General features: G+C 52.2%; 2 protein-coding genes across 5 annotated transcripts; both read right to left on the bottom strand.

The window, feature by feature from the left end:
* Positions 1-202: 202 nt before the first annotated feature.
* On the bottom strand, positions 203-13,151 carry AAAS (aladin WD repeat nucleoporin). Of its 4 annotated transcripts, none has more exons than XM_058742620.1 (16): positions 12,885-13,143; positions 12,113-12,240; positions 9,136-9,191; positions 8,751-8,842; positions 8,517-8,563; positions 8,164-8,262; positions 7,707-7,850; positions 2,388-2,508; positions 1,920-2,044; positions 1,669-1,729; positions 1,459-1,549; positions 1,162-1,255; positions 1,011-1,078; positions 788-869; positions 592-676; positions 203-472 (listed from the first exon to the last, which is right to left on the bottom strand). In XM_058742620.1, the coding sequence occupies exons 1-16, from the start codon at positions 13,005-13,007 to the stop codon at positions 248-250; spliced, it is 1,641 nt and encodes a 546-aa protein (XP_058598603.1). In that variant the 5' UTR covers positions 13,008-13,143; the 3' UTR covers positions 203-247. The 4 variants fall into 4 exon arrangements, with proteins under 4 accessions (XP_058598603.1, XP_058598605.1, XP_058598604.1 ...); XM_058742622.1 differs by lacking the exon at positions 12,885-13,143 and adding an exon at positions 12,762-12,863; XM_058742621.1 differs by lacking the exon at positions 1,011-1,078 and having other exon boundaries at positions 1,459-1,467; positions 12,885-13,150.
* A 4,809-nt stretch (positions 13,152-17,960) lies between these two features.
* SP7 (Sp7 transcription factor) lies at positions 17,961-24,877 on the bottom strand. Its single transcript, XM_058742619.1, has 2 exons — positions 24,779-24,877; positions 17,961-19,733 (listed from the first exon to the last, which is right to left on the bottom strand). The coding sequence occupies exons 1-2, from the start codon at positions 24,797-24,799 to the stop codon at positions 18,459-18,461; spliced, it is 1,296 nt and encodes a 431-aa protein (XP_058598602.1). The 5' UTR covers positions 24,800-24,877; the 3' UTR covers positions 17,961-18,458.
* Positions 24,878-26,029: the final 1,152 nt, after the last annotated feature.

Below are 26,029 nucleotides of genomic sequence, written 5' to 3'. Positions count from 1 at the left end.
GTGAAATGTTTATTATATGCCAAAGTCCATGGTAGGTACTTTCTCAGCTTTGCTTTCCAAAGCATTTGAAAACCACCCAGTTCTTAAAGTTAAATAATCTGACCCAATTCATGAAAAGTGACACAGCCATCTTAACCCAAAGTCCACACCTTCTTTTCTTCACTAAACCCCAGCGCAACTCTCTGGAAAAAAGTCTCATAACTGAGTGGAAAACAAAGAAGGGAATTTATTATTATTATTATTATTATTAGAAGTGGGAGTGAGGGGAGTGGGGCTGGGCAGGCAGTGGCCCAGGGAGAGGGTCCCATGGAGCAGAGATTGGGGATGTCTCAGTAAAGAGGGGCAGATCATGAATAGAGCCTCCGCCCCCAGCTGGGGGCTCCTGGGTTCGGCCAAACACTGGGCTGAAACGTGGAAACTGGGCATTGACAAAGTACAGAGGGATGTGGGCAATTCGGCCTGTGGACCAGCACTGCAGAGAGGGACAAAAAAAGTCTATCAGAGCCTAGGCCCAAAGAAGGCCACACAGCAGCCAAAGCCCTGGGTTCTTCCGCCCCGCTCCCGAAGAGCCCAGTAGCCTGGCCTACTCACCACACTGAGCAGAGCCCCTTTGTTGAAGGAAGGATGGAAAGCGATGAGCTGTGCCTGGGCCCCAGGCTCCCCCTGGATAACGCCACTAGGGGGAGAAGGTGAGCAGGCATCTGGAGCCGGGCAGTGGAGCAGGATGTGGGTTCGGTGTGGGAAAGCTGGTGGGAGTCCAGACCTGATGGGCCTACCTGGCACTTACCAAGGAAGCAGCTCAAACACGGGGCTGTTTCGAGTGCGAAAAAGGAGGATGACTGGTTTACCATCCTGGACGCGTGGATTTCCTGTAAGAAATGGATGTGACAGGAAGGCCCCCTATAGGCAGAATCCCGGGGCAGGGCGGAGACCTGCAACCAGGACATGGACACCCTCCATTAATGGAAGATGGCTGTAGCCGAACAAAGTCCTTCCTCCCCAACTCTTACCTTTCATAAGCACAGCCAGACGTTCCCCACTGGGGTCCCAGACCATGGAGTGAGCCTCTCCCCCAAGTCTATGAGTCAGAACAGTAGGTTGGGAGGGCTCAGCATGGCCCCTCCACCTTTTTGACTGCCCCTCCCTCACCAATCAGCTCACCTTTCCTCTCCATCTGGTGTCTGTACTGTTGTCTCAGACAGATCCGCCACAATGGTGGCTGACTTTGCACCTCCAACGCGCCCCTTTCCCTCCCCTGCAAGAAGGGCAGAGGCTCTGAAGTACAGGAAAGGGCCTCTCACTGGTCTCCTGCCTCCCACCTATTGTAAGCATCAACACCTCTCAAGTCTCCCAAGTTTTACTTCCCTTTATCCTTCAGAGTAGCATATTCCAGGGGGTTCTTGCCTTCCTCTGACTGCCCCAGATATTCTGCATCCGGAGCCATTTCCCCTGACTCACCGCAACGTTCTGGGAATGACAAGGAGTAAATGAGTGGTTCCCCCAATACAGTGAACAGCAGTCGGTTTCCATCTGGGCTCCAGCAGCCAGTCTGGGGTCAAGGAACAAAAGGTAGAGGAACACTGGTCTGTAGGGGGACACAGGGAGACAAGCTGGGACAATCTGGGGCCCACCTGCTCCCTGGCTGTCTGAATCACAGTCGCCTCTTACCTGACACCGCCCTGACAGAGTAGGCCACCTCTCGCACGTCCACATCTGGGCCTCCCAGACTCTGCACCGGAAAGAGTCAGGTCACAGCTTAGGACCTCTAGGTTCCAAAACTTGTACTTCCCTCCCTCTGCCGGTCTCAGGGCCAGGTCAGAGAATGGTCACAGAACTTCCTGCTGGAAGTTCCAGGAGCCGAGTGCCTTTCTCTGGGTCATTCCTGTCCTTACCCCTTCCCCTGCTCTCCTCCCACTCACCGAAAGACAGCTGAAGGAGTGGTAGCCAGAACTTTGCTGCCATCCGGAGACCAGAGCAGATTGGTAACCCCACCGCCACGAAACCAGGGAAGGGGAACACAGGTCTCCGTTGAAACATCCCATACCTAGGCAGAAGGAGCAGGAGTGAGAGGAAACTCCAGCATCCCCAACCTGTTACGGGGGCTGCCCTTCTTCTAGGTAGAAAGACACAGAAAGGGGAGGAAGCAAGAGAGGGGCTGTTAAAACAGGAGAATAGGTTTATACGTACAGGGATAGCAAGCAGAACTTTATTTATTTTGAGACAGAGAGCAAGCAGGGGAGGGTGCAGAAAGAAAAGGAGAGAGAATCCCAAGCAGGCTCCACACTGTCAGTGGAGCCCCCAGGATATTGTCCACCACCAGAGAAGAATGCTCTTGCCTCACGTCTGAGGGGGCTCAAATGGCCAAAGGAGGGGTGGGGACCACTCACCAGGATAGCAGCATCCACAGGTGAAGCTGAGAGCAGTCGTCCCCCACTGGGTGCCCAGGCCAAGCTGGTGACAGGTGTGTGCCCAGGGTGAGAGAGCACTTGTGCACAGCCAGAAGAGGGTCTGCCGAGGGGAAACGGTATCAAGTCAGAAGGCGACAAAAGGAACGCCCCCGACTCTACTTCCTTGCCTTCCACTAAAACTTCCAAACCCAATGGCCCCTCAAATCCAAGTTAGGAGACATGAATAAGGGTCAGGGAAGTGAAGGAAGGAAGTGAAGGAAGGGAAGGAAGGGAAGGAAGTGAGGTAAGGGAAGGGAAGGGAAGGGAAGGGAAGGGAAGGAAGGAGGGAGGGAGGGAGGGAGGGAGGGAGGGAGGGAGGGAGGGAGGAAGGAAGGAAGGAAGGAAGGAAGGAAGGAAGGAAGGAAGGAAGGAAGGAAGGAAGGGCAGAGTCGCCACCATGAGGTCCATGGATGAAAGTGCATGAAAGGGAGGAAGCTTGTATCATGGGCCTCCAGGAGGCAAGAACTGACCAGCAAAGCTGGATGGTGCTGAGCAGGGGAGAGGCCGCGCTCTGCCCCAGACCAGAGCCCTCTCCCCGCCACATCGCCCGGCCTGGGGCCTGGGATCATCTATGACTCTACCTCAGGGTTGCAAGTTCTCTTCCAGAAATATCTGCTGCTGCTCCCCAGAACTCATCCCATGCTGCAAACCCTGTCTTTCTGTCTTTCCTTGTCAGAATTAGTCTTCCTGTCTGTGCTCCCACATTGTTTTCTGCTTGTCACAAAGGTGCTGCATGTGAGGTCATTCTCCACCACGAGGCTGTGACTTCATCAGCTCTGTACATCCAGAACCACATACTTGGCCTGGCGGGTGCAGGCTGTGACCTGAATCAATGCCATCCTCTTCCTTTTCCACCAAACTGTAACTACCTCTAGTGCCAGTGAGATCCTAGATCACAGAACACAACTTATTCTTGAACTTTACATTAAGTCAGTTATCTTTTCAGGTCCGTTCACAGAGATCCATCTCATTCTTTTCAGTGGCTCCACTGTCTCCGTTCCCCTGAACAGATAAACTGTAATTCATTCACTCATGCCTCCACCAATGGAGATTTCACAATTGTTTACAATGTAGGGTTTTTTTTAAGTTTCTTTATTTATTTCGAGCGAAAGAGAGCACACACGTGACCAGGGGAGGGGCGGAGAGAGGGAGAGAGAGAATCCCAAGCTCCATGCCGTCAGCACAGAGCCTGACACAGGGCTCAATCTCACGAACCGTGAGATCATGACCAGAGCCGAAGTCGGACGTTTAATCAACTGAGCCACCCAGGCACCCCCGGAATGTTTTATTACAAACAATGCGGAAAAAAAATTCTCTGTATCGATATCCTTATATACTCACGTTACTATGAGTTCAGAATTTGGGGGTAAAAAAGGCTGGCACTTTTTAAAAAATAGGGGCGCCTGGGTGGCTTAGTCAGTTAAGTGTCCAACTCTTGGTTTCAGCTCAGGTCATGATCTCACAGTGTGTGAAATCAGGCTCCTTGCTGAGAGTGTGGAGCCTGCCTGGGATTCTCTCTCCCCTCCCCTGCTCACTTCTCTCTCTCAAAAATTAACTAAGTAAATATAAATACAGCAACAAATTATTTCGTGAAAAGTTTGTACAATATAGTCTTCTCACGAGAAAAAAAAAGTATCCACTTTCCTGGTCTTGCTAGTACTGGATATTATCAAACATTTTAATTTTAATAATATCATTCTGAATAAGAAATATTCTGTATTTTCTTCTAGTCCCTTATTTCTATGTTTAGTTTTTTAGTCTGCTTGGAATTTACTTGTAGATAAAGTATAAAGCAAAGACTACCTTTATGATTTCCCAAAAGGATATAGCCAGTTATCCCAACACTACTAAACTACTAAAACACACACACACACACACACACACACACACACTAAACTTCTTTATTGTAATAATAAGCCAAATTTATCACATATTCAATTTTCATATATTCTTAGATCTGTTCCGTTATTCAGTTATACTGATCTGGTTTGTTTATCCAGACAGTGGTAACTTTCCATTACTGCAACTTCATAAGATATTTTAATACTGGGTAGGGCAAGTCTCCCCTCAATATTCTTTCTTTTTTTTTTTTTTAAACTCCCCTCAATATTCTTTCTTTGCAAACTTTTCTTGGCGATTCTTCCAGATTTATTCTTTAATAAAAACTCTGAATATCATTTTGCCCAGTTCAGAAAAACAAAAGCCAGAAGAATTCGGGTTGCAAGTCCACTTAATTTGGTATTTTTGTGATTACACTTTCCTGTCTGGGCGTATAGTAGGTCTCCCCATTTAGTCAGCTCTAGTTCAAGTTTCTTCCACAACTTTCTTCAGATCTCTGGTAGATTAAATACATTTAATAATTTCTTCTTAGCGATTCAGTAAGTGTATGTACTGTAAATAGGTATTTTTTCTCCTTCAATTTCTCAATAATTTTTATAGGTATAAAAGAAAACTATTAAGTTTTTGGTTTCTTGGATCCAGTCACCTTACTACATTTAGGTGTATTAGATCAAACAGTTTTTTTAGTTGAGTCTCTTGTTGTATCTAGGTATGAAATCCTACCTTCAAAGAATAATAATTTTCCCTTCATTTCCAAGACATCACATTTTTTTTGTTTTAATGCACACACTAGAATCTCCAAAAATAATGTTGATTAACAATGGTGACAATGAGGGGCGCCTGGCTGGCTCAGTCGGTAGAATGTGCGATTCTTGATCTTCAGGTTGTGAGTTTGAGTCCCAGTTTGGGTGCAGAGATTACTTCAAAGAATTAAATCTTTTTTAATGTTTGTTGTTGTTTTTTTAACGTTTCTTTATTTTGAGAGAGAGGGAGAGAGAGAATCCCAAGCAGGTTCAGTGCTGTCAGTGAAGAGCCCAACACAGGCTTGAATCCACGAACTGCAAGATCATGACCTGAGCCGAAATCAAGCGTCACACACTTAACCAACTGAGCCACCCAGGCACCTCCAAAAAATAAAATCTTTAAAAAAATAAAAAAGAAAAGAAAAATAACAGTGATAATGGTAACTGTCTTTATCTTGACATTACTGGAGAAAATATGTTTAATGTTTCCTACTTCACTGTCTAACACGAGAGCTACTGACTCTAAGTAAATACTTTTTTTTTCCCTCCTAAGTAAATTTTTATGTTAGGTCATCTCTTTGTATTCCTAGTTTACTTTCTGTTTTCACCTGGAATGTCTGCTTTTTAAGAAGAGCATTTATGGACATAAATATTTTTCTCCTTTAACTTGCTAGTGCAATAAATCATATTAACAGATTTCCTACCGATGAATAGTCTTTAATTTCTGAAAAATTCTACATGGTTAAGATTTTTTTTAATATGCTTTTGGGGGCACCTGGGTGGCTCAGTTGGTTAAGCACTTGACTCTTGGTCTTGGCTCAGGTCATCATCTTGCAGTTGGTGAGTTCAAGCCCCACATCAGGCTCTGCTCTGGCAGGGTGGAGTCTGCTGGGGCCTCTCTCTCCCCACCCCCACCCTGCCCCTCTCCCACTCACGTGCACACACGCTCTCAAAATAAATTAATAAACTTAAAAAATACATAAATAAATATGCTTTTGGACTCTATTAGCTAATATTTTCTTTAGAACTTTTAATATTTTTCTTAAATGTTTATTCATTTTTGAGAAAAAGAAGAGTGTGAGCAGGGGAGGGGCAGAGAGAGAGAGGGAGACACAGAATCTGAAGCAGACCCCAGGCTCTGAGCTTTCAGCAAAGTGGGGCTCGACCTCACGAACTGTGAGATTATGACCTGAGCCAAAGTCAGACACTCAGCTGACTGAGCCACCCAGGCAGCCCTATTTAGGATTTTTGAATCTATGCTCAAATATCTTTCTTATACTACTTATTGTCAGGTTTAAGTTTTAGGATTTAGCTTCATAAAAATAAATCAGGATGAATTCTGGGACAGAAAGAGGACATCAATGGAAAAACTGGTAAAATCTGAAGAAAGTCAGAGCTTAGCTAGTCATGTACAAACATCAGTTTCTTAGTTTTGACAAAGGTAACATGGTAACATAAGATGTTAACAATGGGGGAAACTGGGTGACAGGTGTACCATGACTCTGTACTATCTGCAACTTTTCTAAACATCTAAAATTATACCAAAATAAAGTTTATTAAAAGGGGAAAAAATCAGGAGGCTTTCCAAATTTTTCAATGATCTGATCTAATTCAAAAAATATGGAAAGGTGCCTGGCTGGCTCGGTCGGTAGAGCATGAGACTCAATCTCACGGTCATGCCCCAATCTCAAAGTTCAAGCCCTATGTTGGGCATGGAGCCTACTTTAAAAATAAACAAACAACATCCAAATTATCATAGAACTCTCATAATGCCATCTCATTGGCAAAATTGCCTGGCATTTTTTTTAATGTTGATTTATTTTTGAGAGAGAGAGAGAGAGAGAGAGAGAGCGAGCGCATGAGTGAGGGAAGGGGCAGAGAGAGGGAGACACAGATCTGAAGCAGGCTCCAGGCTCTAGGCTGTCAGCACAGAGCCCAACACGGTGCTCAAACCCACTAACCATGAGATCATGACCTAAGCCAAAGTCAGACACTCAACGTACTGAGCCACCCAGGAGCCCCGTAGCCTGGCATTTTTTTTTTTTAGTGGTAGAGCTCATCTGTTTTAATTTCTTACACAATCCACTTTGGTTAAATTTTGCTAGAGAATCAAATATTTCCTTTAGATTTTCATTGGTTGGTCTAAACTTGTATATGATATTCCCTAATAGTTCTTTTATTTTCTTCCATGTCTGCTGTTATCTCTTCTTTCCCACTTTGAAAATACTATACTTTGATGTTTTCTTTTACCCTGATAAGGCTGGCCAAAAAGTTTTCTTTCTTTATTCATAATTCAAAGAATCAGTTTCTGGTTTTATATTTACTTAGTTCTCGTGGGTATTCTTCTTCAAATTTCCTTGATTTCAACTTCTGTCTACATTAATTCCCTCCCCCACTTCCTTTAAACCCTACATCAGACAGTCCTCTGAAAAAGACAAGTCTTTCCACTCCACGATCCATGGATACACACTCCCCACAATTCCTGAAGTTCCTAGTTCCATCCCTTTCTCTAGATTATGGCATTCTCAGCACCTTGACGCTGACCTTAGGTCTGCTTCTCCCACAGCCCTGCGAAGCACTGTGAAGACAAAGAACTTCTTCCAGACCTCAAAACCCACCACCACTGGCCTGGCCTCAACCCTCAGGCCAAGATAAGACAGAGGCTTCTGGGACTCACCGGGTAGACAAAGAGGTGGGGTCCAGGGTCCAGATGAGAATGCAGGTCTGGCAGGCCACAGCCAAGACAGAGGCACTGAGGGGCTTCCAGGCCAGAGCCGCCACATTTCGCTGCAGCCGGTGCTTCAGGGAGGGGACTATAGTGCTGTGGGGAAGATTAAGGAGCTGAGTCAGAGCAGGGTCACTATAGCTCAGGGGACCGGAGTTCAGTTGAGGAGGGAAAGCCAAGAGAAGAAAGCTGATCACACGGAGCCCAGGGGTTTTGTGAGACAGAAGGCTAGGATAAAGATTAGACCCAGAAATAGGACGTGTCTAGCTGTAGAGCCTCCCTGACACGATTCTGGAAGGGGTCTTGTGGACCAGGCCCAGGAACTACAGGACCCCTGGAACCAAGGCTAGCGGGGATAGGGAGATGACTCATGGACATGGAGACTGCAGAGTCGGGGCCTGCCACATACCTGCTGGCATTATACACGCGGACTGAGTCATCTAGCAGGGCCACCGCAAACTTGTTGGTGTGGGGGTGCCACGCAAAGACCCGCAGGCAGCAGCTGGACCTGGCGCAGGAGTGAGCATGAGGAAGGGGAACCTGCACCTTCCCGTCCCCCAGCCCAGAGGCTCAGATTCCCTTTCCCGGGAGGGCAGTATTGTTTTTCCCTTTTCATTTCTTTTGTCGGGAAGTAGGAGGAAGGAGAATGTGGGTAACAGTCAGGAAAGCAGTGGGAGGGGTCTCTGCTTTGACTACCCTCTCCCTCAGAGAAGTTCCAAGGTTCAGGACTTCCCGCAAAAGCCCTGGAGCTCGTACACTCACCAGTTTGTGACTTGGGCAAATTCGGCAATCAGATCTTCACTCTTGAGCTGTAAGAACAAAGCGGATAGAGGGGGTGCTGGGACACAGGGATTTTATCCCCTCAATGGGAGCTGCACTGCTCCCACCCTCTGCAGACTCCCACCCCACCCTGACCTTAAGGGATGGGAAATGGAAGGGGGCAGGAGTGAGGGAGCAATGGCTGGAGTGGTTGGGGTTGGGGGGAGCCAAACTTACGGACAGGTGGGGAAACAGGGACCCGTGGAGGGAGGAGGCCCATCGACAGAGTGCCAGGGCCCAGCTGGATGCCGTCTTCACCCACTCAAACACTGTGAGGTTGAGGAAGCAGCTCTGGTTAAACCATTCACAGGGCTCTCAATGCGTACCCTAAGATGAAGGATGAGCAAGGACGAGCATCCCCCAGGTCCTTCCGCCCAGCAAATGCTTGGGGTACCCACTCTGGGGGATGTGAGGTAGCCAGAGGGGAGAAAAGATGGCACGGGCACAGCAATGCGGCAGGAAAAACAGGGCGAAAGGGAAATGGGCTGGGAGAAGTTAAGAAAAATATGGAGGGGAGATGCCAACCATAAAACTAGAGAAGGCTGGAGGGGAAAACACTTACCCTCTTCTTCCGAGTTCGCAATTTCATTCAGCACCCCAAAAAGGCCCATATCACGCCTGGTGACAGAAAGCTGTGAGTCAGATTATTCTGATGCCTTCAGTCTCCCTCCACAAGTTATATTCATTCAATAAACATGCGTTAAAAATAAGAGCATTCAGGGGCGCCTGGGTGGCGCAGTCGGTTGGGCGTCCGACTTCAGCCAGGTCACGATCTCGCGGTCCGTGAGTTCGAGCCCCGCGTCAGGCTCCGGGCTGATGGCTCGGAGCCTGGAGCCTGTCTTCGATTCTGTGTCTCCCTCTCTCTCTGCCCCTCCCCCATTCATGCTCTGTCTCTCTCTGTCCCAAAAATAAATAAAAAACGTTGAAAAAAAAAATTAAAAAAAAAAAAAAAAAAAAAAAAAATAAGAGCATTCAGGGGCACCTGGCTGGCTCAGTGAGTGGAGTGTGTGACTCCTGATCTCTCGGCTGTGAGTTCGGGACCTGCATCGTGTGTAGAAATTACTTAAAAATGAAATGTTAAGGGGGCCTGGGTGGCTCAGTTGGTTAAGCATCTGACTTCAGCTCAGGTCATGACCTGGTAGTTCATGGCTTCAAGCCTCACATCAGGCTCTCTGCTGTCCGTGTGGGGGCAGCTTTGGAACCTGTCTCCCTCTCTCTCTGCCCCTCCCCCGCTTGTGCATCTGCGCTCTCTCCCTTTCTCTCTGTCAAAAGTAAACATTAAAAAAATTTTTTTTTAATTTTTTTAATGTTTTATTTATTCTTCTTGAGAGAGAGAGAGAGAGAGAGAGAGAGAGAGAGCGCATAAGCAAGGGAGGAGGACAACGAGAGAGGGACAGAATCCAAAGCAGACTCCAGGCTCTGAGCTGTCAGCACAGAGCCTGATGTGGGGCTTGAACTCACGAGACATGAGAGCATGACCTGAGCCGAAGTCGGACACTCAACCAGATGAGCCACCCAGGCGCCTCTAAAAAAAATTTTTTTTAATAAAATCTTTTAAAAAAAACAAAACATGCACTCACATTTTAATGAGTGCCAAGTATGTGCTAGGCACTTTATATATAATCCTTTCATTTAATTATCACATTTACCTAAATGGCATTCTGCTCATTTTACCAACAAGACAACTAAGGCTCAGAGGTCTTTCAGGGCCTTGTAAGCAGATCGAGGGATCAAGACTTGCCCTAAGCCAGTGAATGGAAAACCAAGAAAAGATTTTTTTTTTTAAAGTAATCTCCACACACAACATAGGCTCGAACTCACAACCCTGAGATCAAGAGTCATGCTCTACCAACCGAGCCAGCCAGGCTCCCCACGATGGAAGGATTTTAAACAGAGGAATCAACTGATCACATTGGCATTTTAGAAAGATCAATCTGGGGCACCTGAGTGGTTCAGTCGGTTGAGCATCCAACGCTGGCTCAGGTCATGATCTCACAGCTTGTGGGTTGGAGCCCCGTGTCGGGCTCTGTGCTGACAGCTCGGAGCCGAAGCCTACTTCAGATTCTGTGTCTCCCTCTCTCCCTCTGCCCCTCCCCCACTCATTCTCTTTCTCTCTCTGTCTCTCTCTCAAAATTAAACATAAAAAAAGAAAGAAAGAAGGAAAGAAAGAAAGAAAGAAAGAAAGAAAGAAAGAAAGAAAGATCAGTCCGGCTACAAATTAGAAGGGGACAAAAACGGAGAGAAGGAGATGGGGTCAGAGGCTATTTCACAAATCTGGAAAAAAGGCCAAAGTGCTCTGAACCAATAAGGTTGGAGAAAAGCAGACAGATTTGAGAGGGTGAAGAAGTAAAATGAACAGAATGTGAAGGCTTATAGACATTAGTAAGAGTAATAGCAAAGGAAACACCTATGTAATACTTATAGCAGCTAATACTGCTTACAGTATGCCGGGGGCTGGACTAGATGCTTCACACGCATTATCTAATTCAGCCACCATCACAACCCTACAAAATCGGTACTGTTAACATCTGATTTTTAGATGAGAGAACAGAAGCCTGAAAAATTAATATGGTCACAGTGACCTAGGTAGGAAGCAGTAGCATCAGGATTCAACCTGTCTGTCTGCCCCAGAGCCTACATTCGACCCACTTGCTCCTGAATGAGCAGTAAGGTCATTCCCTGAGACGAGAAACACAAGGTAGAAGCAGGTTTGGAAAAGGAAATGAAGAGATCGGCTTTGAACATGCCAAGTGTCTGAAGCCTGTGTTAGAGCCAACCGAGGGGGTTTGGCAGACAAGGCAACACCCGGTATGAAGTATCAATTTTAGGTCCAGCCCAGGACACCAATATTTAAGGGACATCAGGAAGAGGGGGCACAGAAAAAGGCGGGGAGAAGCAGCAGCTGCTCGTGAGAGTACAAAGGAACACTCCCTTTGAACCCACCTATTGGATTTGTAGAAATTTATCCTACACATGACAGTGATAATAACTAACCCTTGAAGGGATTAATGTGTGTGGGCCAGGCACTGTTCTCTAAATGCTTTACATCCATTAATTCATTTCATTGTCACTACAACCTTGTAAGATAGGTTCCACTTTACAGATGAGGAAAGAGAGGGACCAAGTGATTAAGTAACTTGCCCAACATCACACACCTAAAAAGTGATACAGCCAGGAACTGAATCCAGACAGGGAGATGCACCAAGTGAATGACCTAAATAGGAGATTATTTATTCACTGCAACATAATACCTACACCTAAGCTTCAGACAAAAGCTCAGAAAGTGGTAATGATGTGAAGAGGGGGCAGGGAGCACTGCCCCCTCTGATCACTTAATCAAATCAGAAAGCAAGGCAAGTCACGGGAGATGAAATGAACTACTGTTGACTTAGGTTTCTCAGTAACGGCAGCTAATTTGTTATGATGGATGATATCCAGCCCTAACCTAGAAAGAGCTTGTCAGCCCCAGGCAGAGGGACAGTGACCCCATCTTCAGGATCTGCAGACCACCGCCCAGGAGACCCTTTGCCACCTCTCACCATATGTTGATGCATCTCTTCCACACCTGCTCCCGGTGGTGGATGAAGGCAGTTCTTGTGCCATGGTCCAGCCTCCCAGGGGTCTTCAGGGGATCCTTAGTCAGGTTCAGAACAGGAAGATTGATCCACTATAGGCCAGAAATAAGTGGTGTAATAATGAGTCAGTCTCCCCCGGATCTTTGCTGAACTCCCGGTCAATCTCCAAACCATGTCTGGGCTAAGAGTAAGAGGCTCCAAACACCTGTTTCCCATTCCCATACATGTAACCCTGGTGGGAAAAGGAAACTGAGCTTAGCTCCCTTATCTGGAAAACTAGAGTATTTCATAGGATTGCTGTGATTATTAAATCTTATAATATCTGTGAAGCACATCTGACTCAGAGCCTCTTTCGTAGGTAGCAAATGCTCAGTAGGTGTCAGTTTCTCTCCCTTTTCCTCCCTAGGAACGCTGTGGGTAAAAAAAACGCTCCAGGTTGTGCCTCCGCAGCGTAGAGAACTACCGAACTTTTCGGTAGTTCTCCTGCACCCTCACATCCCCTAAATTCTCCCTCATTCTCTCCATCCTCTCTGGCCTGCCCCCACAGCTCCTCGACATCCCTCACTCTCCAATCCCAGCCCTAAAATACATTCCAGCCCTTCTATTCTCAAACCTGGGCCAGGGGGTTTCCAGTTCGTCGGACTGAGGACAGCTACCCAGTCCCCGCTATGCTGCCTCCGGTTCCCCGTGCCCCGCCCCCATGTCTGTAGGTCCCCTCCCTCCTCGCCCCAGCCACCTGGCCCCGGAAGTCAGGAGGCGGACTCTCATAGCTATTGCCTGTCACCAACTCGTTATTGTGCTCGTAGAGGGTGACTTGACCCCTAGGCGGCGGCGGAGGGAACAATCCCAGGGAGCACATCTTGCCGGTCGCGAGGCCGTCCGGAATCGGTAAACTCGCGGATCCCGCTCCTCTAACTGTTAGTTCCCGGGCTAGATTCGGATCCGTACGGGTCGCCGTCTGGGACAAACAGCGTTGCAAAATTCAGCGGAAGTGAGGGGAAGAGTAAGGCAGAACACGAACGCGTGCGCAGTCCGGGGCCGACTTCCAGAGCTTCCTAGCGCGCCTCCTGGCGGCGGGAGGGAGAGCGGCGCGGGCGTGTCGCGGGGCCAACCCCAAGTTAACGGTCGGAGCGGGTTTTGTGTGTGCGTGTTTGTTAGTTTGTTTTATGCGAGACTACTGTTTTTCCCAGTTCCAGACTCCACGACACAGTTTCCCACTCCCCCTCTCAGCGCTCGGAAAGCCCAAAATAAGCCACGTTCAGGGAAGTATCTAATTAAACTCTCCCAGGACTGTGGATCATCCAGAGGAAAATGCGGACTGTCTGGGGCAGTTGGCTAGAAAGCTGAGGGAAAAGCCTCTGAGAGGAGTAAAGTCAGGGGAAACCTTAGGAGGGAGAGGGAGAGGTCCGAAACCTCAGGTCCCCAGGGTTAGGCGTGGAGGGCGGAGTGAGAACAATTAGAAAACCGTGACCTTTCCTGAGCACGTATTACACAGTAAGGTGCTTGTATAATCTTTACAACAACCCCATGAGGTGGGTACTGTTCTGTCACCAAGAGGAAAGTGAGGCACAGAGAGATTGGACCTAAAAATATCAAAACCAGGCATCCTAAAAATTGAGATAGGGGCACCTGGCTGGCTCAGTTGGTGGAGCACGCGACTCGACCTTGGGGTAGTGAGCTCGGGCCCCAAGTCGGGTGTAGAGTTTACTTAAAAAATAAAATCTTGGGACGCCTGGGTGGCCCAGTGGGTTAAATGTCCCACTTCAGCTCAGGTCATGATCTCACGGTTGGTGAGTTGGAGACCTACCTACGTCTCTGTGCTGACGACTCAGAGCCTGGAGCCTGCTTTGGATTCTGTGTCTCCCTCTGCCTCTGCCCCTCCCTCGCTCGTACTCTGCCTCTCTCTCTCTCTCTCTCTAAAAAAACATTTTTTTTTAATTTAATAAGTAAATAAATAAAATCTTTTTTAAAAAGAATAAAAGTGAGATTGATTTTATTCTAATTCCAAAGGATGGAGCTAGAATGCAGAATTGGAGCTCCTCTTCTTGCAGCTGTGTGACTTTGGAAAAGTCTTTGAATTCTTTGAGCCTCAGCTTCCTCACTTTTGCACTGTCCTCATTATTTCACATGGTTGTTTGCCATACAAAATAATGGAAATGAAGCCATTTAATAATTCATAAAGTACTAAACACTTGATTAGCCATAACTCTGCCATGAACTTGGTGACATTGGCTTTGATTTATTGATTTTTTTTCCAATGTTTATTTCTTTTGAGAGAGAGCGAGAGCGACCAGAGGAAGGGCAGAGAGAGAAGGAGAGAGAATTCTGAGCAGGCTCAGCGCTGTCTCAGCACAGAGCCCGATCTAACAGCAAGATCATGACCTGAGCGAAATCAAGAGGCGTGTGCCTGACCCACTGAGCCACCCAGGTGCCCCTGGTTTATTCATTTAACAAAGGTTAATGAGCAATTCCAAGGACCGTGTTCTGGGGACACAGAAATGTATAAGGCATAGTCACTGCTCCTAAGAGTTGCCAGTCAAGTTGGAGAAACTAGGGGGCGTTCTAAGTTTAGCATTCGTGGACTCTGTCTGCCCCTTCCTTCTACATGAAAAGTTGTCCCCAAGAGAGTTATTCCAGGGTCAGAAAACAAGAAGTCTCCTCTGAAAATGCCCTTAACAAGGAGAAAGCCATGGGTCTCCTCCACTCTAGTACTTTCCAAATGTTAGTGAACATAGACCCACCAGAGAATCCTGCTAAAAACGCAGATTCTGCGGTGGAGCTTTTAAGCTGTATTTCCAAAACGCCTCCCACGTAATACTGCACAGACCAAATTTTAAATAGCCTCAGTTTAATTTGCTAGGTTAGTTCACCATCACCTGGAATGTTACAGAAAACTTAAAGGATGTAGAGAAAAGCCGAGGGTAGTTGGGGAAACTGGCTGGAAAAGCTCTCCTTGAGAAGGGGAAACAGTACAGGCTTTGGAGGAAAAGAGGGAGTCAATGACTCTGACAGTTAGTGGGGAGCACTAAGAACCCGCCGACAAAGTTTTTGCTTGAACCTCAATCATGGCACCATCCAACCCATACATACCCCCAAGAAATCACTGCGGACTAGGCCTGCAACTTCCACCTCCTTTTGGTGAAGCCTGAGTTTCACCAACAGGTTGTGTTGTAATTACGGGTTAGGGGCCTTCCTCTCACCCTGTAATGTGAACTGGGGAGGAGGAACAGTGCGCCGTGTATTCACATCGGACCCCCGCCTGCCCCGTGTTTAAGGTTTGTCCAGTGTTTTTCACGAGTTGCGGATTCTTGGGAGGCCGACCTCCAGGCTAGCGCACTTCCCACTAACTTCACCAGGGGGCGCGGCGGCCCCGGCAACACAGAGACTGTGACCCACCGCCCCCAAGAACTCCGAGAGCTCAGCGGGCGGTCTCCAAATGGGGGGGGGGGGGGGCTTCCCTACGACCTGGGCGGGAAACCGAGGCAGCGGCCCTGCCCGAGGCTTTTAAAGGGGCCCTCGACTTTGGGAGGCGGGAGGCGCCGCTGGAGCCTGCGTGCCCAGAGATCAGCCCGCAGAGGCCCGGCGCCCCGGCTCAGGGCCGGTAACCAGGCGCACATGGCCCGCCGGGCCCTGTTTGTCCTGGCAGCGCGCCGCCGCTATTTGAGGCGGTTTTTATCTCCCAGAAACCAGCAAAACCCCAAGCGGAGTCTAGGGAAGATGAAAGGGGCCGAGGGGCCGGGAGGGAAGGACCGCGAGGCCGCGGCGGGTGGGGGCTGGCACCGGACAGGCGGGGACAGGGAGGCGAGAGGGCCAGGCCCTGGGGGGTCCCGGGGAGCCTGCCCGGCGGGATGGAGGCGGGAGCCCGGGACCCCTTCCCCCACCCCGCGTCTCTTCCGCCGCGGCCCCCAACCCCAGTCCGCGGGAGGAGCCCTGGAACGCGGCCCTCTTCAAAGCCCCTTTGAAGCGGCGCGCCCCGCCTGAGGGCAGGAGGGTTCGCACCTGGACCGGGCGGCCGCGGCGGCCGGCTGAGGAGGGGGCTGGCGGTCCGAGCCCGCCCGCAGCGCCTCCCGAGCCGGCGGGAGTGGGGGGGGGGGGGGGTGACGGTCGCCGGGGGCGCCGCCCGTGCGCCCCCTCAGCCCAGCGGGGGAGCCCGGGGGCGGGGGCCGCACAAAGCCCTATTGTGGCTCCGGGCTGGCCGCCACAGAGTGGCTTTTGTTCGTCCGCTAACTCGGCGGCGGGCACGGCTGATTGCAGGCCCGGGGCAGGGGGCGGTTACGTGCCAGGCCGGGGCCGCCCGCCGGGACCGGTTCGGGGCGGCGCAGTAGTCAGCGCGGCGATCGCGGGGCCGGCGCGCCGACCGGCTCCCTGCCCTGGCCGGAGTCCGGAGGTAGAAGCAGGAAAGAGCCGGGGAGGAAACCTCCCCGCCTTCCCGACTCGACACGGAGAGCTCTGGGCGCTCGAATACTGACCTCCGCCCGAGGGCCTGGCTGCCGCGGGCACAGTGTGCCAACGGGCACGATAGGATGCCCGTGGGGAGTGCCCAGTTTGCCAAGGAAAAATCCTGTGGTTCACTCTTCTTCCTTCCTCTTTTTCTTTTCTCACCAGGACAAAAGTTAAAACCGAATTTTTTATTAAATAATAATAATAATTAAAAAAAAAAAAAAAGACTCCATGAGGGCATGATCCTTTCCCTTCCCCAATATTACCCTCTCCCCAAGCTCCAGAGGCTTTAACCCTTTAACTTGGGGCCTTGAGGAAGCAGGAGACAGAAAAGGAGGATCCAAAGTCACAGGAAAGGCATTCAAAGGCACGAAGCGGCTTTAAAAGTCACCAGAGGTGGAGTTGGGAGCATTGGAAGTCCCATGTTGAGGGCCCTGTGGACGCAACCCCAAATCAGCTTGGGGACCTCTGTCCTCCTAGCTCTATAAATTCTTTCTCATGGCTTTTAGGCACCAGCCTAGTAGTGCCTTGTACAGAATAGGCACTCAATAAATACTCGATTTACTTGAATCTGATCCCAGAGAAAGCCTTCCCCACCTATTCTTTAGGAGAGGCACATCCAAACCATTGTGCTCCTCCTGTTAGGTGGGCTTCCACAAAAAAGCGTGTCCAGGATGGCAGCTGCAAGCTCTCCATAACCATGGCAACAAGGGATTAGCCTGCCGGGGTCATGGTGTCAGGGGAGGGGCAGTGGAAGAACCTGCTCTGGGGTCAAGGAAGCTGGGGTACATTCCAGTCCTCCCCTCCATAGGGCTTGAGGTTTCACAGCTTCTAGCTGGGGCTGGGAATACTAGGGATCCCTAATTGAGAGACACCCCCCCCATCAACTCTTTAACAGAGATCTAGCTAACCAACCCTATTAGCAGAGATTCCATTAAAAGAGAAACCCCATTAACTGAGACCCTGATGATAGAAATTCTATTAACAAGATCTCCACTAACACTTTTTCTAAACAGAGATACATTTAGCTAAAATTTCCATAGCAGAAATGGACCTCCTTCCCTCCCCAGCTCACTCTACCTGACCTGTCATCATAACTTAGATAAATAGAATTATTATTATTAGTATTCATTTCTCTTGGAACATAGGGGTTAAATATACAGGCCTTGGGGCAGCCTCCCTGACCCTGGGGTCACCCCATCTCTGGGATCAGATCCCCACTGGTCTGCCCCACTTTTGGCACCCTGCTCCCTGCCAGGTCACTAACCCCAATCCCCCTAACTCTGGTCCCTAATGAAGAGGCCACCCGGGGGGCAATAAATTATCATCATCATCATCATGTGTTTGTAAAAAAAAAAACAAAAACAAAAAACAAACAAAAAAGAACGCTCTGGAGCATGGAAAGCTAGTGGAATAAGAAATCGGGAAGACTGGAGCCTGGAAGCTAAGTGATAGTGGGAAATCAGCCTGGGAAGCTGATCTTGACAAAGGATTTTGTTAAGGAGTTAGTGAGATGGAGAGATAAAGCGTTGAGAGCCCAGATGGAAGGAAAATGAGATGATGCTGTGAGAGCAGAGGAGAGGGAAGCCGTGAGCAGAAGCGAGGGAAGAACTTAGGAAGCCAGAGTGCAGAAATCAGGCACGAGGTGAGGGCCTGAGATGAGAGTTTGCACTACAGGCTCGAGGCATAGGGAGGAGTGAGCTGAGGAGGCATGCTGGGAGACCCCCAGGCCCAGAATGGCCAGGGGGGAGCCGGCAAGAGCCCCAAGGGCAGCATGCAAGGGGCAAAAGGGGGTGAGGGACAAGCAGTGGTCCACGAAGCCAGAAGAGGCTGGCGAGGCAGCCCTGGGGCTGGAGACCCTCCACCCAGCTCAGATCTCCAGCAGGTTGCTCTGCTCTGGGCTGCCTTCAGGGGCTTTCTCTGGGGGGGCCGGCGAAGCCGAAGGTCGGGGCGTCTGACTGGCCTCCTCTTCCCCCGCACTGCGGCCCTCCCCCAGTTCCTTGGGGCCGCTGGGAGGGGGCCCTGGGCCGGGCTCGCCGTGGGTACGCTGGTGCTTGCTCAGGTGGTCGCTTCGGGTAAAGCGCTTGGAGCAGAGCAGGCAGGTGAACTTCTTCTCCCGGGTGTGGGTGCGCACGTGGCGCTCCAGCTCGTCCGAACGGGTGAACCTCTTGCCGCAGAAGAGCCAGTTGCAGACGAAGGGCCTCTCGCCCGTGTGCCAGCGCAAGTGGGCCTTCAGGTGTGAGGCCTTGCCGTACACCTTGCCACAACCGGGGATGTGGCAGCTGTGGATGGGCTTCTTCCGCAGCCCAGCTGCCGCTGCCCCCAGGCGCTCTAGCTCCTGGCAGTTGGGGCAGTCGCAGGAGGAGCGCCCCGTTCCGCTGCCTCCGTATCCGCCACTGCCCCCTGTGCCTGCGCCCCGAGGGGGTTTGGCCCCACTGCTCCCCTCCAGCTGCCCGCTGTTGCTCACTGCTTTGGGTTTATAGACATCTTGGGGCAAGACGTGCTGGGGCCCTGGTTGCAGGAGGTGGGGAGCTGGATAGGGAGCTGGATTAAGGGGGGCAAAGTCGGATGGGTAGGTGGGCAGCTGGGGGTTCAGTGGAGGCTGAGCAGGGCCTGTGGGCAGTGTCCCTTGCAGCCCATCACCCTGACCCTGCCCACCACCTAGCCAATTGCCCCCAGGATGCATGTCCCACCAAGGAGTAGGAGCGTTGCCTGGGCCCGGTGAGATGCCTGCGTGGATGCCTGCCTTGTACCAGGAGCCGTAGGGGTGTGCCATGTCCAGAGAGGTGTAGACACTGGGCAGGCAGTCAGAAGAGCTGTGGCCCTTGGGAACTAGCAGCCCAGGGTCCTGGGTGCCCGTGGGCCCAGGGAATGAGTGGGAAAAGGGAGGGTAGTCATTGGCATAGCCCGAGGTGGGTGCCGGAGGACTGCCTGCAGGTGAGAGGAGCCCATTGGTGCTTGAAAAGGGGGCTGGGTAGGCATCCCCCATGGTTTTGGGGGCTGAAAGGTCACTGCCCACAGAGTATGGCTTCTTTGCGCCTGCTTTGCCCAGTGTCGTTGAGTCCCGCAGAGGGCTGGTGCCACCAAATTTGCTGCACGCCGCTGTCAGCATGGCCAAGGGACTGGAGCCATAGTGAGCTTCCTCCTGTGGACAGAGGGGAGCGCTGCTTAGGGAGAGACGAGAAAGTGTAGAAGGAAGAGCAAAACCCTGGGGTGAGGCCCGGAGGCCTGGAGAGCAGAACCAAGGGGGTTCCAGGAAGAGTTGAAGAGGATGGGAGGTGGAGGGGCCAGCCAAGAGCCCTGGGCCCCAGGGCAGAGCTCAGATGGTTTCACAGAAGGAGAGAGAGGTCCAGACTGCAGCCTAACAGCCAGACCCAGGAGGCAGGAGGCCGAGCTCACTGTGGAGTTCCTGGGGGGTGCCAGGGACTCAGAGGAACAGGAGACACTTCTTAAATAGCAACGAGAAGAGCCTGGGATGGACGCCGCACCTGGGTGAGGTGAGAATTAGGGGTCCTGCCCCTGGAAGTGGGTTCAGAGTAGAGGTCATGGTCCGAGACTTGGAGAGGAAAGATAAGTCTCAAAGAGACACATGGGAAGAAAGAGAAGTATTAGGGGACTGCAGTCACCCCCCCCCCCACTCCAGGTTTTCTCAGCTTTACCCCCATATTCCACTTCCTGTCTCTGCTTCAGCTCTCGACGAAGGCAGCGAGTGCCCCGGTCTCCCTGAGGCCACAGCCTCATGTAAGGAATAAGGAATCTCTTGGCAGGGACTCTGGAGCTGGGGAGCAAGAGGAAGCGACGCGGAGACACTGGGACATTGAGAGGGAACAGGGCTGCCGCCAAGCCAGGACTGTGGCTGAGGCAAGAATGTCTTTCAAGCGGGCAGTGGGCACCCTCCTGCTTTGTGGAGCCAGCTGGTACCCCTTTGGGAAAGCTGGAGGAGCCCGAAGTCCTCACACTCCTCTGGGGCTGGGAATTGGGATGGCTAAGATATTGGCTCATGGCCATGCCCCTGCATGTCCAGTGTCCCCTAACATGTAGCCCTCATGTAGCTGATCTCTCGACACCCTTCCAGCCCCGTGAGTGAAGGAAGATATATAGATGTGAGGCACGGGGCTCTTTTCCAAGCACAAGACGCCCTTAATACCCATCATGCTACTGCTACCTGGCCAAACCACCCTGAGATTCCCATCCCTTGGGAGCTCATGGTACCCCTCCCTGGGTCAACCTCAGGACACCCCAGGAGGAGAAGATCCCCTCCAGAATCTCTGACTGGTACAGACATCCATACTGATGCCCTCAAAAGCTGGCCCTGTACAGTTCCCCGACTGGGGTCCTCAAAAGCTGATGTACCCGGTGCTTTCCCAGGAAAGCTAAAAAAGAACCCAAGCGGGGCGCCTGGGTGGCTCAGTCGGTTAAGCGTCCGACTTCACCTCAGGTCACGATCTTGCGGTCCGCGAGTTCGAGCCCCGCGTCGGGCTCTGGGCTGATGGCTCAGAGCCTGGAGCTTGCTTCCGATTCTGTGTCTCCCTCTCTCTCTGCCCCTCCCCCGTTCATGCTGTGTCTCTCTCTGTCTCAAAAATAAATAAACGTTAAAAAAAAAAAATTTAAAAACAAAAACAAAAACAAAAAAAACCCCAAGCATCTAAGTAAGACCTGCCCGGTCCCTCCGAGCATGCGGTTTGTGTGTGTGACACCAATCCTACAGGTAGGTCTGGGGTTTTAAGGTTGCAGTGAGGGGTGTGTGCAGTCATCACCCCTGTGATGCTCCCCAAGTGCAAACCTGAGGCCCCCGCCCTGCCCAGTTACCTCTCTCTGAAGTCCTGTTGACCCCACGGACTCCTCCCAAATTTGAGCCACCAAAACCTTCCTCAAATCTGGCTACGGGAAAAGCCCTGGGTCCTCCCCAGCCAAAGTTTCCCTGGAGTCTTCCAAGCAGAGGGTAGGCTGAGGCAGGGAAGCCGGCAGGAGTCAAATCCTAGCAGAACGAAGAGGGAAAAACATGCAGTGCCAAGGGGAGAGGCAGAGACCCAGAGCCGAGAGGAGCAAAGGACCCTGCACAGGGTGAGGCACAGACATAAAAGCCACCGGGGGTGGAGGAAGGGGAGGCAGAGGGGAAAACTGGCATCAAGGGGCAGAAATGGGCAGAAACCCAAAAGAGCAGGAAGGTGAAAAGACAAAGGGCAGGGAGAGAGAGGAAAGGAGAATAAACAAAGAGGTGATGGAGAGAGACTGGGCTCGGAAGGCAGGAAGGCGGAGGAAAACAGAGGGAAAGAAAGGAGGAAGAAAAAATAAAGTGGAAGGGGGAGGAGGAGGAGGAGGAGGAGGAGGACAGATCTCCTACCTAAGAGAAAACCACCATGATGTTGGGCCCCAGAAAACCCCCAGACCAGGCCACTCCTCCCTCCTTCTCCCCCTGACCGCTTCTCCCCCTCGGCCCAGCCCGGCTCCGTTGGTTTCCCTGCGGTCGGTTTATTTTTAAAAACGCCGACGCCGTCCCCCCCGCCCGGCCCTCACACTGTGGCCACAGGGGCCTCAGCCAAGCCCAGGGACCCCACCCAGCTGGGGAGAAGGAAGGAGGGGTGAAAGAAGGCTAGCAGCCCCAGGCCAACAGGAGACCCCAGCCCTGGAGTGGTGGCCCCCAGGGCCCCTGAGGGCAGAGAAGGGGGAGCAAGGCACCAGACCCACTCGGAAGGTTCTGGAGGCCAAGAGCCGGGCACCTGGCTAGGTTCATCAGAGCCTCAGTTTCCCTTCTGCGGCCGCTTGCGTGCTCCTGAGGGGGTCCTACATACGCACCCCATACCTGATCAAATGTATCACCTTCCTGGGCGCCCAGGGGTCCCACCTTCCGGTTGTTTTTCTTCCGACCTCTGCCCCCCCCACCTTCCGCTAAAACAATAAAAGCAGGCTTCAAGTACTGAAAAGGAGTCTCCAGAGAAAGAACAAGGAGCTGTCCCAGCTCTCTCACTCCTACATGCAGCCAGGGAAGGGGGCCCCCTTTTTCCGGGGAGCTCACAGTGCCGGGCTGACCTACTGCTGAAGCTCACGCTACATCTGAGGACCAGCTGGCCATCCACTCTGGGCACACACGGTCCTGGGTTCCAGTTCTCCATTTCAGCCACCGCCATGTTGTCTGGTTCTCCCCACTTGCAATTCTCCCTGCCCACCTAGCCCGCACCCCCATTCCTCTCTCTGGCCTCTTCCCCTGCAGTTCATTCAGCCCAGGTGATCCTCTCATCAGACAGCAGCCATTTCCCTCTCTGAACCTCCAAGTTCTTCCCACCACCAGAGAGCCCACCTATACCAGGCAGAGGGCTTCCTGGGTGGGGGAAGGGGACAATTGAGGGCCCCAGTGCCCCAAGAGTAGGAGAAACAGACAGAAGGACTGGAGTGCCTTTGTGTTGGGGGCATCTCCAGCTCACGAGGAGTGAGGGGCATGAAAAGCCCAGAAGTGCCACCCCGATCCTGTGTCTTTCCAACAGGCCTCTGGGCCAGCCCCTCCCCCCAGGCACCAGTGCCACGCTGGCAACCTGGCATGGTGCCCACGCCCACTGACACTGCCCCTGCCCTGGATGGACCCAGGATCCCCACACACCTTGGTCCCGGAACTTCCTCAAGACCAACCGCAGTGTTTCAATGACGGCTCAATATAGAGTCCAGTGGGAAAATGGCAGGGTCAGCGATCTGCCCTCGTTGCAGCAGGAAGTAGAGCACGACACCTGGGGACCCTGACTGGATACGGAGCCGTGACGAGAGACATCGTGTCCACACCACTGGCTTGCATGCCATTCCCTCAAACTCAGTCACAAACTCACCATTCCCGGTCTTACACACACACACACACACACACACACGATTCTTCACTTGGACGACCAGATGCTCAGATGGCCCAGCTGATACACATACACACACACCTGTGCTCTCACGGAGCCAGCCATGCATATGCAGGCACGCTGGTTTCCATCCTAGCACTTCCGCCCAGGCCAGTGAACACAGGTGTTAAAAAAGATTTTCGCTTGGGTCTCACACACATCTCTCCTGGAGGCTGAATGAATCCGCTTCCTGGTCAGCCCATCACCCCTGGGACCTGAGCTAGGGCACTGAGAGCAGAAATGGGGGCTTCTGAGGGGCCTGAGAATATGGAAAGTTCAAGGCTACTGAAGGTGGCTGACCTGAAGGGTGGGCTGTCGGCCCCAAACTCCTGTGGAGGGACCCAGAAAACAGGACAGAGATGATGACAGAGGAACAGAGTCAGAGACCCAGAAGCCAGGAGAACTCAGGACATTCTCAGTGGCTTTGAGTGGCTATGAGTCCTTCCTTTCCAACTATGCACCTGGAGTCTCCCCCTGCCCCCCGCTGGTAGAGTCCGTGATTTCTCAAGACCCCCAAACCTGACCTCCATGGTACACTAGCGCCCTCCAACCCCAGTGCCGAAGGCAAGGGATGCCGGGGTCCCAGCCTGTAAGGGAAGTGGCCCAGTCCACCCTGGAGCCTCCCACTCCCAAAATAGAGCTGAGTTTGTCTTTGGCTGAAAGCTAAATATTTGTGAGCCGGGCAGGCGGCCTCAGACCCTGGCCCTCCTCCTTGCTTCCCTCTCAGGCCCAGGCCCAGTTCCTCTGGTCAGCCCCCCCACAGGCACAGGGCTGCCCTTCTCCCTTCTCTCATAACTCACCTCTTCCCCTACACACCCGGGCCCTGAGGCCCAGCCCCTGCCCACCTACAAACCAGACAAGCTGCGGCCCAGGCTCAGGCCAGGAGCTCCCGGATATGGGACCCCCAAGGCACTAATACCAAGTGTAGTGCCTGGTGCCCACCGCACCAGCTCTCTCACTCTCTCCCCCTGTCTGTGAGGGCTGACTCATCTCCTACCCCTCCTCTTCCTCCTTTCTCCATCCCTGTCCACTCCTCGGGGTTGGCGTGTGCTGTGGACCTCAGAGGTCCATGCCTTCTTCTGACCTGGCCCCTCTCATCTTCCTTTGACAGCTCTCTGACCCTGGCCCCTCTCTCTCCAGCCCTTCCTCCTGCCCTCTGCTCACCCCTCTGAGCCCTGTCCTCTCTCCTCATCAGAGGGACCCTGGAAGTGACAAGCACCACAGCCACTGTCTGTGTGAGTTGGGAGGCAGGGGGCGGGGAGGGATTAGGACCATTAGGACCGTTGCTGGTGTCCTGGGGGGAGGAGGGGGCAGTTACCTCAAGCAGGGAGGACGCCATCCTGAGGCTGGGGAACGGGTCCCAAGGAGCTAGGCAGATGGAGAGAGCCAGCCGAGCCGGAGAGAGAGGGAGAGGGAGAGGGAGGGAGAATGGGAGAATGGGAGAGAAGAGATCTAAAGTTAGAAGGGACTGGGGGGTGGGGGGTGGGGGGGGCTGCTCTCTGTCTGTAGGGATCCACCCTCTAATTACAGCTTTCCCAGCGGAGAAGGCTCCAGATCCAATGAGCAGGGCGAGAGAGGGAGGCAGAGGGTCCAAATTTCCTGCTCCATTTGCTGAGCTCCCCAAAGAAGGGATCTGGGCGGGAGAGGACAAACAGGGCTCCAGGGAAGGGGTGGAAGCAGGAGGAGGGTAGGACCCTGGGCAAGTTGTCAAGTGTCTGTCCTGGGTGTGTGGGGGGGGGGGTTTGCTGAAGGGGAAGGGTGGAAGGGACGGTGGGCCTAAGTGTCCCACACCCTGCCCCCAGCAATCCCATAGACCTCCGCGGGAACCCCTCCCAGGGCTGCCCAGTGTCATGTACCTGGGGGCTCTGGGGCTGGGTGTCCTGGGTGTCTCCTCCTTGGAGGTCTGGCAGTGGGAGTGCAGGCAAGGGGTGGCCTGAGGGCCCCAGGAGGGCTCCGCTCCTCTCCCAGGCCAGCTCCACTCCTGCTCCCACTCGGGCTGCGATCCTACAATCCTACTCTGACTCCAGAGTCCTGGCTGCTGCTGCTGCCGCCGCTTCTGCTGCCGCCGCTCCTACTGCTGCTGAGGCCGCCGCGCCGCTGAGGGAAGGAACAGGAGGGAAAAGGAACAAACCCCAAACCACTAATTAGAGATCCAGGGGGGGGATGGGGGATTGGGGACGACACTCACACAGAGAGACTGGAACACATTGACATACGCACTCACAGACAAACACAGGATGATACATGCACACGTCCGCACACACAGCACTGCCCACACGGCCACAGCCGCTGTCATGAATGAACATAGGCACACTCACACTCAAATGAGCCCAGGGACATGGCTGGAGGTGCACACACCACACATACACCCGAGCTGACCACAGAGATGCTTGCGTCCCCCGTCACCCACCTCTAGATCAGGAGAACAGTGTGTGTGCGAGCGTGTTGTGAGAGACAGGAGGGGGGCCGAGCTCTGGGTGGAGGCTTCAGCTGCCCAAACTTTTAGGGTCACTGAGGCAGGTTCCAGAGCAAGGCCAGGAGGAAGGGGTGAAGAGTGGGAGGAGGGCTT

Source organism: Neofelis nebulosa, chromosome 8 (genome assembly GCF_028018385.1).
Source record: "Neofelis nebulosa isolate mNeoNeb1 chromosome 8, mNeoNeb1.pri, whole genome shotgun sequence".
NCBI lineage: Eukaryota > Metazoa > Chordata > Mammalia > Carnivora > Felidae > Neofelis > Neofelis nebulosa.
This window is presented reverse-complemented; position numbering and strand designations above follow the sequence as displayed.